The sequence below is a fragment of the Populus nigra genome, chromosome 3, assembly GCF_951802175.1.
Source record: "Populus nigra chromosome 3, ddPopNigr1.1, whole genome shotgun sequence".
NCBI classification, from domain to species: domain Eukaryota; kingdom Viridiplantae; phylum Streptophyta; class Magnoliopsida; order Malpighiales; family Salicaceae; genus Populus; species Populus nigra.
Genome location: NC_084854.1, coordinates 8,272,218 through 8,283,530, shown reverse-complemented (window position 1 = coordinate 8,283,530; position 11,313 = coordinate 8,272,218). Strand labels below are relative to the sequence as shown.

The 11,313-nt window shown below is 33.9% G+C and overlaps 2 protein-coding genes across 3 annotated transcripts; one reads left to right on the top strand and one right to left on the bottom strand.

The window, feature by feature from the left end:
* Positions 1–4,014: 4,014 nt before the first annotated feature.
* Positions 4,015–6,682, top strand: LOC133690221 (probable purine permease 5). 2 transcript variants are annotated; one of them, XM_062110448.1, is made up of 3 exons: positions 4,015–4,207; positions 5,127–5,338; positions 5,464–6,682. In XM_062110448.1, exon 3 carries the CDS (start codon positions 5,472–5,474, stop codon positions 6,537–6,539), a length of 1,068 nt encoding a protein of 355 aa, XP_061966432.1. In that variant the 5' UTR covers positions 4,015–4,207; positions 5,127–5,338; positions 5,464–5,471; the 3' UTR covers positions 6,540–6,682. The 2 variants fall into 2 exon arrangements, with proteins under 2 accessions (XP_061966432.1, XP_061966431.1); XM_062110447.1 differs by lacking the exon at positions 5,127–5,338 and having other exon boundaries at positions 4,017–4,207.
* Positions 6,683–8,312: 1,630 nt separating this feature from the next.
* Positions 8,313–11,013, bottom strand: LOC133690220 (eukaryotic translation initiation factor 5A). The gene is made up of 5 exons (XM_062110446.1): positions 10,756–11,013; positions 9,485–9,607; positions 9,335–9,391; positions 8,809–8,883; positions 8,313–8,658 (listed from the first exon to the last, which is right to left on the bottom strand). Exons 1-5 carry the CDS (start codon positions 10,876–10,878, stop codon positions 8,554–8,556), a joined length of 483 nt encoding a protein of 160 aa, XP_061966430.1. The 5' UTR covers positions 10,879–11,013; the 3' UTR covers positions 8,313–8,553.
* Between the last annotated feature and the right edge of the window lie 300 nt (positions 11,014–11,313).

The following is an 11,313-nucleotide window of genomic DNA, read 5'->3' as shown; positions in this document are numbered from 1 at the left end:
AATTCACTCAATTCTTAATCGTTTCATCATTTTTAATTTTGTGTGCCAAGCTAAGTTAGAAATAGTCATAAATGACTTAAAAATAAATAATAATAAAAATACAAAAATTATAAAGTATAAAAAAGAGGAACAAAAATACAATTGGAGGGTTGGACAAATAATTGAGTTTCATAAGTCAAGAATTCAGTTAGGAAAGTTTTTTAAAAATCCAGAAATGATTAGAGTTGCAATTAGAAATTCAATTGAAGAAAAAATAATTCAATTGGTTAAGATTAGAAATATTAAAGAGCTACATATGAATTCGAAACAAATAGGTAAATTAAAAAAAGTAAATTAAGGCTTTAATTGAAGAAAAAAATCAAAAGTGAAAGTCAAATTGGTTGAAATTATATAGTTTTAGGAACCAATTAATTAACTAGGATAAACACCAAATTCAGGGATTCAATTAATTTATTTAGGGATTAAATTTCAAACAAAATAAAAATTAAAACCCTAATTGAATGAAATTAAAAAAGTCAAAAGTCAGGGACTATAATGAAATAGCAAAAACACTTTAGGATCCCAACTGAATTTTTATCTTATATGGTTCGTCTTTTTCAACTTAAAAATCCAACTAATTCAATCCTAAAACTCCAACCCTAACTTTTAGTTGATTATCTAGCAAATCAGTCCTAAATTTTTAGCAATTGAGATGGTTTCCAGCCCCTTTCTCCATTAAAAAGCAACATACATAAAAATCATATGAAAGATAACAACAACAATGAAGAGTTTTTTCATTGCTTTCAACTCAAATTACAAGAGCAAGAGCAACATATGATAATAAAAAAAATAAATCACTAAGAGACAGAGCATATAACAGTCACAATTCACCTAAGAATTCTTCCATTTTATTTAACCTTAACCATGTCCAACAAAAACACCAACCTTCAAGCCCACACATAACCAATCATCTATAGCAAATTCAATCACCACCCACTACCCAAAACTAACATTTATCAATAATATTCAATTCATCATACACAAACCATAAAAAAGGAACAACAACACTAAAAATCTCCCCAGCTACTCTCCATCCCTTTCTATACAAACCTTATGATCATGTAGTCACACAACCTACAACGAAATTGAAAACCAACCGAGGAAAGTTGAATATCAAGTTTGAAACCTCGACCCAGAGGTAACTCTATACATAAGAACCAAAAGTATTAGAAAAAAAAACTTGGACTCAGAGATAACCTTATACCTAAGAACTTGAAATGTGTGAATGATGCCACAAAGCCATTTAAAATTTGATAGGTTAGTGTATGATTTATGTCCCTCCAAATAAAAGTTATTTGCAACACGCAAAACAAAGAAAAAATCTTATTTATTCAAATCATCATCATAGCTGCCGAGACTTGCAACCATAAAAGTGATATATAATTCCCTCTAAATAACCCTAATTGATTTCTTTTGGGTAGCAAGTCAATGAGACTTATCTAGTAATCATTTAACACAAGTCTAATATTGAAACAAACAATAAAATAATGTCTAATAGGCTGAAACAAACCCATTATAAAATAAAGTTCAAAGTTAATAATATTCAACACCAAAATAAAATAAAAATATTATAAAACAAAGTCCTCTTACTTGAAATCCCTATGCATGACCGAAACTCCCCATTTGTTTTCCTTGAAGGCTTTGTCGAAGTTTCATGCTCCAAATTAGATAGGAAACTTTGTTTTTAATTGTTGGGATGTTCTCTCTTAAATTGAATCCTATTAGTCTCATTGATATGCTAGGAATTCCAGTAAAATAAGAAAAAAAAACAATAAAATAATCTCAAGCCTCCTTGCTACCACATACATTCCATAATGGATATGAAATCCTTGCAAACTATGGATAATAATTGTTGTCATAAATGTCTCCTTATCTGACATGGAATCCTTATAGAATAGGTTAGCCAATAGCTTCAACACATGTTTACAATAGCATTAAGAAATCCTTGTATTGACCAGAATCTATAATACACAACGAAATAATATTTCTCTAATTTTCGTATATTTTTTGCAGGTTTTAGTCCTGATTTCAAACACACCTTTCTCTATCGTTCGAATGAATTAACAGGCCTAACACATATCTTAGGAAAGGTATAGATGTCTACTTTCTAACTCAATTGGAATATAAGCATAATTACTTCCTTAACTATAGATATAGTCCAAGTAATATACGAAGGTGTAGACAGATAAATTTGACAAAATTCATCTAGTAACTTCGACCATTTGAAATAATCCCTTACTGAACCCTGAATGTCGATTTTAAGACCCCAAATGAATATTTTGTTATTTATATGTTTAGTTTTTTGTATGCCTATATTTTTGTGTATGAACTTGATTTTTATTTTTGTCTGAGTTCAAATATTTTTAGTAATAGTATTCTAAAAAATTTAAATAAAAAATAAATTTTAATTTTTTAAATATATTTTATTGATGTGAACTTATTCATGAGTGAGATATAATAATTTGAGCTAGGTCAACGTGACCTCATTAAGGTCCTTTGAGTTAGAGTGGTGCCTTTCGAGTTTGTTTTAAAACTAGCCAAAGTAAATGGGCCAAAGCCCAATTTAATTCTCATCATCACTAAAGGTCCAATACCCATGATAGAAATGACTTGTTTGACAAATCTATTTTTTAAAAAGGGACTGATGTTAAAATTTTGTGAATGTCCTATTCAACAAATCTTATTTTTTAAGGATCAGTGTCAAAAAATTTATGCATGGTCAAATTAATAGGTCTTCTTCTTTTAGGGATTGACATCAAATTCTTCACAAATAATTAGAAATAAATTAAAATATAAATTGTAAACAAGCTTATAAAATAAATAGGATATTTAATGGTAATTAAAAGACAAATTTAAAAGAAAATATATAGTAAATGTAACATTTCATTTGAAAATATACGATCGGGGTGACATTGTTCTTCCGTTAAGCATAACTAATCTCTTACATAAATCTCTAGAACTAGTGTTTATTTTAGAATCCCTAATTTTCTTTAATTATTATGTGGAGACTTCAATTTTCAATATGTTTTCTCATTTATGTTTGAGTACGAAAAGCATGACAATTTGATAATTTGTTTTTTCAATTTTCATTCTTAGGTTGTTTAGAATTTCAAATCATACATTTACAAGTAAACAAAAACAACTTTGTTATGTTGCATGTTGCTAACACCAATTACCATTATACTGGTTACATTGTGTTGCTATTATAATCAAATTAAAAAATAATAAAATGTTAATGTAAGTTTAATTTTGATGCTCGTTAGTGTTTTTTTTCTAGCAAATTTCAACTCGTTCTTCCCGATATAGACCTTGCATTGCTCCACTTGAGCCTTTCCTACTTCCCAGCATCCATAATATCACAAAGGGAAGAAAAAAAATCAAAATCCAATGGTAAAAAATCTAAACCCTTGCATGTCACCACCATCTGGAACGAAAACTTTCTCTCCAAAACTTGTGATTTCTTGTTTGTATATAAGATTATTGATTGTATTATAAACCATGTATGATTTTTTGAACTTACTTATAAACAATCATGCATGTGTATTCTTTATTAGAAAGAAAAGAGAGGTGATGTGATAGAACTGACATAATAGGTTTGTTTAGAATTTTGAATTAATGTTAAAAGTTTGAGATCTGAGGTTAGGATGTAGGGTTATTGTTTTTTTTATTACATGTCATGATTTATATCGACAATCATTTTTCGAAGTTGCTGGTGGGAATCTTATGATATGTACCAATTTGTGCTGTCTCATTAAAGAAATTTTTACCATATATTATTAAAAAAAATCAAACTGTAGGAAAAATACACCATGATTCATATATACCTAGAAATTGGTGGGACCAATTGACTCCATTACTCTCTTTATTAAAAAAAAAAAAAAAAGTCATTATCAGTCAGTAGCAATATCAATTAAAATATCAACATGAATGGATATGGATGGATGCCAGGAAAGAAGAGGGAAGGAAAAAAAAAAAAAAAAAAGGGGGGAGGGTGGTTAACAAAAACTAAGAAAATAAAAAGAAATGGCACTGCCACCGTGGTTTTCATGGTCAAGGGAAATATAAGATTGGTTGGAGTTTAAGGTCTCTCCTAACCAAGTCAGTTCTCACACGTTGTAGCTCCTTCTCTCATTCTATTTCATGATAGAAACACGACTTCTCCAGCCAGGTTTACTTCCTTGCTTTCTATCTATATTTTAACGTCATAATTACGTATTAGTATCTGGATTTCTTGTTTCTTTTCTTGGCTGTTCTTTATATTTCTTAGCGTCATTTTCTTGCTTCTTGTATTGTTTATGTTAATTGGATTTGGCATGGAAGCAATTTTATGAAGTTTTGGATTGTGAATTGCTGTCCCTTTAACTGTAAAAACTGTGAGATTCTGTTTGGCCTCTAAGAAACAAAGGGAGAGTGTATAGAGAATCTTAAGGCTGTGTTTTGCAATGTTGTGAACTCTAAAGAATTCTCATGAACAACTTTTTTTCTCTGGGCTATGGTAAAATTAGCCCTTGATGATACTTGATATATTAACAAAAAATTGAATTTTGGTTAAAGCGAAGTGCTAAAAGAAAACTTCTGAAGCTAATCTTTGGCTTAAGAAGATTATGGCTGATCTTCAACATCTGTTTCTATTAAAGATCTCTGAATATGAATGGGCTACTCTTCAAATTACCAAGATTTCATCACTGTGAGCTGAGGCTTTTTATGTGATATGGTCTATTGTTATTCCGCAGAGTCTGATCTCTTAAGCAGTTTTGAGGTTTAACCTTGCAATTGTTTTTAGTATGAATAAAACACATGATGGCGTTGTTCATTTGTTTGAGTTATTTAGTCTTTGAAGGAAGGCAGGGCTGTAATGATTCTTAGGCATAAACTAACTAGCATGTAGTTTTATAACTACACAGTTTTATGCATATTAATCTTGCCTTGCTACTGCTGGTGATTGTGAGGCTCTAAGAACATCATACTTATTACCTCTTCTACTAGCTCACATTTTGGTGAATGTGGAGATCTCTTCCTCAATGTTTGCACAGTTCCTTTGACTATTTGTGATTTTATTTTTAAAACGGAGTGTCTTTCATTGGTAGATTCTCTTGTATCATTTATGAGATCAAGTATTGTCTTACTATCAAGAGGTCTTACTACTGCATTATTGAGGATGGATTCTGTTAAGCTTAAATTGATTTATTCATCGGTGCTGGCTTTTCTGAACTGGAATACTTTCTGCAACTGCTTCTAATTGGCCTGCACTGGGAGAAAAAGATGGTGTTTAACCCCTAGAAGACTCATACACACAAAGGCACGCACACATTTCACTGACTTCTAACAGAATTTTGTACATAGGCACAGCCTTTTCGAAGAATATATTTGATTCTAGTGCCATTGTTTTTTATTATGTTTCCCATGTTCCTTGATTATTATCAGAAACAACCATGGAGGAGGGATCATCAAAACCTTCAAATTCATTGTGGGACAAAATTCGCAACTTGAAGCACATTACTATGGAAGGATACAAAAGAAAGCCAATCTCGCACTGGATTCTTCTGGCTTTGAGCATCGTGGCCATGCTTGTGGCTTTTCCTGCATCAAGCCTTCTCACACGGGTCTATTATTCGAATGGGGGTGCAAGCAAGTGGATTATTTCATGGGTGGCAGTTGCTGGGTGGCCTTTAACTGCTTTAATTTTGTTTCCTTCTTACTTCTTTCTTGATAGTTCTCCCACTCCTCTGACCTTCAAACTCCTTGTTTCTTATATTGTGCTGGGTTTCTTAAGTGCTGCGGACAATCTCATGTATGCATATGCCTACGCATACCTCCCAGCATCAACTGCTGCTCTTCTGGCTTCATCATCCCTAGTGTTTTCTGCTCTATGTGGATATTTTATTGTGCACAACAAACTGAATGCTTCCATGGTAAATGCTATTGTCATAATTACTGCTGCCATGGCAATGATTGCATTAGATTCGGATTCAGACAGGTACGATTATGTTACTGATCACCAATATACCATGGGTTTTATATGGGATATTTTGGGATCCGCTCTTCATGGCCTCATCTTTGCTCTCTCGGAGCTAGTTTTCGTTAAGTTGATGGGAAGAAGATCCTTCCATGTTGTGTTGGAGCAGCAGGTCATGGTTTCTTTCTTTGGTTTTGTATTTACCACCATTGGGGTTATTTTAAACAACGATTTTGAAGGGATGGCATCCGAGGCTAGATCATTCAAGGGAGGTAAATCTTCATATATCCTGGTTCTTGTATGGAGTGCCATTACTTTTCAGCTGGGGGTTTTGGGAGGAACTGCTGTGCTTTATTTGGCTTCCACTGTGATGGCCGGTGTTCTCAATGCAATAAGGGTACCAATCACAGCTATTGCTGCTGTTATTTTGCTACATGATCCCATGAGTGGTTTCAAGATTATTTCCTTATTAATCACATTTTGGGGATTTACTTCTTACATATATGGAAATTCCTCAGCTAGTAGTGAAGACTCCCCGTCATAATTTCTTGATAAGCTCCCATTGTATCTTTTTGTTCTTTCTATATAGCCTAGATTACGTCTCTACACTACATGTTGTAACACAATGTTATTAATTTTTTTTTATTAACGTGAGTGTTCGAGCTAATTTACGCGTATTTTAACTAATTTTATGGGTTCTAGAGTTAATGATCATACAAGTCTTCAATAATCTTGAAAGGACTCGAACCTGTAAGCATTGAAAAGCAACCTGTACGACCAGTTTAACTATCTCTCAGGGTTTGTAACACTATATTATTGCTTTGCTTGTAAGTTGTATGGCACATTCAGAAATGCATAAAATAAATACATAAAATTTCTACAGAATGATTTACATAAATTGACGCTACTAAAGTGGTATTTTCCTCCTTCACAGATTATATTATATTGGAGTAGCCAACCTCTTTGTAAACTTTACATCTATCTGATGACATTACTGCCAATGATAAAAGAAAAGCTTTACTTGTCTGTTTTAGAAGACTTATTAGGGTGGTTTGTCACATAAATAACTAAGGCTGGAATCAAATATTTGGAGGGAATAAGAATGGTTGAAAAATAAACATTGTTCTGTGTATAAATCGTTAGCCTGAAGAACGGATACTTATTCTTAGCACCCAAGGGAAAACAATTTAAAAAGATGGATTGAGCGTTTTACACATGAAGGTGGTCAATTGCTCTATCCAAAATCCTGGAAATAAGAACAGAATCTTGGTAATGAAGCATTGTACAATAATCACCATGTTAGGGATTCACCATAACTTAAGCAACCATCCTCTTCAACCCTCAGTGCCACAGGCCATGGCCATACATTGTCATCCAGAAGGTATATCATGGCCATAATTGAAACTTGCAGGGCATTTTACATCGTTTGCATAATGATATTCTATAAACTCAAGGGGGAATTTTGACATCCTCCATCCTCTGGCCTACATTGCAAATCCATTTTGAGCGCTTATCATTTGCATGCACTTCGCCACACGATAACACAACCACGCACTAGGATTAAAAATGCACAAGGTGGTCAATGGTCCTGGCAGAAACAAAAACCTGACCAGACCAAACTTGTTATGTCAGGTGACAAATGTGAAAATTTGGTCTGCCCTAATTGATCCAAGTAAAAAATCATCTCACCTAGTCGAATTGCGATTTTTCTGACGACAAGACATTATCATATGCCTCAGGCATAACTTCGAGTCATGGTTTTAACTTGGAAACACCTTGTGGCTGGCAGCAGCTAAATCTAAGAGTACTTGCCCGTCTTTTGACCCGACAAACTACTCATTAATCTTGACTTGTGCTTATAATTGACCATGAATAGAAATTGGGGTATCCCAGCTTGGCATGCTTAAACTGGAAAGAAGCACCATAACTGGAGGAATTTTTCCAACCCTTAAAAGGATGCAGCAGAGCCACAGGATTTCTCGTAACCAAGCTTAAAATAATCACTAAAGCTAGCAGCCTCCACCTAATCCAGTAGCTACTATAACTTGTGTTGTGATTAGAGGATGGATCCAGACACAGCACGGCACAAGATTCCTCGTCACATTCAGATTAATCACAAAGGAGAGCACCACTCACCTAACCAGTAGCTACTGTAATTAATGTTGTGATTAGTAGACGTTGGTCCAGACACAACACGCCTTAGCGACAGTGACAATGACTGTAGACATGGCTTGGCTCTTAGATCTATCATTATATAAGCTGAAAGGAAAAAGGATTGGCCTCGTACCTTTATCGATCTGTACGGAACACAGATGAATGCGAAATAGAAATATATATAAATTCCAACCTGCTGATAACACAAGTTCCCTGCATCAGGGAATCAGCATTTCCGGGGTCCTTCCCACCTCCTCCATTACATGCCTTGCGAGTTTCAATTCCATAGCTAAAATACCGTCTTATAAGTTTGTTGTACACATGCATAGTGGATAAAAATCCTTGTTAGCAACATAAAAGAAATCGTTTTGCCATCAGCTACAGCTACTGCTATAGCATCATATTCAATTTTTTGGGCCAATGTCCTTAAGGGCACAGATCTGCTCCTCTCCCATGGCAGACATGACAGACACCACAAGGTCCTTCCCTTCGCCAAATCCATCTTTAATCTATATACACGAAATAACAAACACAAAATTTCAGTTTTTGGGAAGAAAACCAACTAGAGCCTATGGGAACAGAGAAAGCTCAATAAATAATAATGTACAACCAAGCCAAGCACTAAACATGCTTCAGAAAAGATAACGCATGTAAAATACCTGGGTAAGTAGACTGTCATCAGTGGGAAGCCTCAGATCATCCTTGGTATTTCCATTTTCAGTCAAAAGACTCACCTACATGATGTTAAACATCAATTAGTTAAGTAGCTATGTTTAAAAGAACAAAACTGAAAAGAGAGACAGCTGGATCAATTGGAAACATTTGCTTTTGCCATTTTCTCTTCTGTCTAGGGCTCTACAGTCTTCCTTGAAGGATGGTATTATTCGATATGCATCCAAACAATGGTTGATATTAATGCTTCGAAATTTGAATTCTGCGGTTTATGCTCCCATTTTAGTTGAATATACACCAGAGCGCCTTAGGGACTCATGTAATTTAGCACTACACATCAGATTTTAAATTCCAAGTCTTTTATACATGTAGATGAAAACATCAATTTAAAATTATTCATAGCAAAGATGCATGCAAGAGATTATAAGGTTCCCAACTTGCCCCAAGCCAGTCTAGTAATCAGGCACAAAACAGAATTCACCCAGACAAACATTGGAAGGTAAACAAACTTACAAAACCATCTTCAGAGATATCAATCAATTGATAATCAACACGATTAACATGGGGAACCTGTCAAAGCAGAAATTTATCAAAATGAGACCAAGAGGACTTGTGAAAGAAGAAAAAAACATGTATGAAATGTTAGATTAGCAAGAGTATTACATCACAGTTGTGAGATGAGGGAACAATATCTTCAAGCTTTTTCCCATTAAATATATCAATTCCCACAAAGTGGCACTTAGCATGTCCGTGCTTGCCTGTCTTTGAGGTGGAAACCTCAACAACCTGTTTTTTTTTAGAAAGCAAAATGTAAATGTTAAGAGATGAAAAGGAAACATGAACTGTGAAGATTGAAACATTGACACCATTAAGGAATCACAATATACCAAATACAAAAACTTCCAATACAATATCACCTCTTTCAAGAAAGTTTCTCATAATATGATACAAAAGCCATATTACAAACTGAGCCCACCATAACCCTACCGTTTTTGGGTTGTTCTATTCTAGCTAAGGTGTGATGGTTTCAGTTATGATGGGGTTTTAGTAAGTAAAATATTCTATGAAAATCAAGACTAAGCAGAGTACTATACTTGCATGCCTCAAAGTTTCAGTCGATGTTGAGGTACAAAAGCTCCTATACTATTTTTTTCCGTGAGGGAATTGGATTACTTGCATCCATAATTTTTTAGATACTAGTATCATTACTTTTATGAAAAAGTCTCTATGATTCCAGCTAATCTGTTGTATATAAACACAAAAAAGACACTCAAATGGCTGCACCCTATCGAATTCATTAGAAGGCATGGCAAGATGGAGCAAAATTACTTCCTGCCATCTTTGGGACAACTCGTGTATTTTCTTTTGATTGTTACATTGCGAGGAGTCTCAGGTACTAAAGTCACAAAAGCAAGGGAGACTTGAGGGCATCACACACGTGCACCCTGTGAAAGCTCAAAACTTTCTAAACTTTTGAGACGATAATTCCCACTGTCTGAAATCTTGACACGCAAAGATTTCTAAGCTTTAAATACAATAGTTCCCAATCTGAAATCTTGACACAAATAGCACATAAAGACACCAACCTTTAAATCTACCATTAAAATGCACAAACACACATAACAAAGCCAAACAGACATGCTTGAAAAATTGAAAGCTTTCAGATACATAAAACCCCAACTAGAAAACAACAAATCTCAGGGTACACCATCAACACCAAAATCAAAGTCAACTTTTTTGTAACATACCCACACAGATTTAATTAATTCTCAATACATCCAAACATTAAATTTGCTAGAAATAACTTCTTTAAAATTGAACTTTATAAAAAAAACGATAATCAAATTAAAAAGAACACGCAAGAGATCTGGTAAAAACAACAAAAAACCAGATAGAAATCCGTAACAAGAAACAAAAAAAAAACAGAGACAGACCTTGCAAGGGCGGTTCTTAATGACTATGTAACCATTCTTACGGATGGTACCAGCTTGCTGAGGGTAAGTCTTGGAGGCTCCTGCATCAGCCTTGGATTCAAAGTGGTGCTCCTCGTCCGACATGATGATTTAGTTAGGCTTGGATCGATTCTCTCTCAAGCAGAAAAAAGAAGAACAAGTGAAAGAGGACGATGACTCTGAAGACACAAGAGGACACCAACACTTCTATTTTATGCCTTCCTTGATATAGATAGAGAAAGACATTGAGTCTGAGACACCCACTTCTTCTTAAACCCAATCTTGGCCGTTGGATTTTTCCTTGGGTTTAGATTAAGCTCAAGCATTTATTTTATTTTCTAATTTTATTTTTTTTTCTCTTATGTAATGGTTTTACAAAGTTTTTTTTTTTTAAAAAAAAAAGGAAGAAGATGAAGAAGATAAGTGTCCTTACTGTGGAGTCCCGCTTTTGTTGTTATTCCCTTGTTACTGTCTCTTATTTAAATTTTAAGGATAATAAAAAAAATCTAAAATAACTTATTTTGAATTTGAATACTTGAA

What these genes read in the sequence shown, in the direction of transcription:
- LOC133690221 (XM_062110447.1), top strand. Translation starts at nt 4,180, where the DNA reads ATGATAGAAACACGACTTCTCCAGCCAG. An exon ending in AACACGACTTCTCCAGCCAG is followed by an intron (nt 4,208 to 5,463) that starts GTTTACTTCCTT and finishes GATTATTATCAG; the next exon opens with AAACAACCATGGAGGAGGGA.
- LOC133690220 (XM_062110446.1), bottom strand. Translation starts at nt 10,878, where the DNA reads ATGTCGGACGAGGAGCACCACTTTGAATCCAAGGCTGATGCAGGAGCC. An exon ending in ATATCTCTGAAGATGGTTTT is followed by an intron (nt 8,884 to 9,334) that starts GTAAGTTTGTTT and finishes AACATCATGTAG; the next exon opens with GTGAGTCTTTTGACTGAAAA. An exon ending in ATGACAGTCTACTTACCCAG is followed by an intron (nt 8,659 to 8,808) that starts GTATTTTACATG and finishes TCGTGTATATAG; the next exon opens with ATTAAAGATGGATTTGGCGA.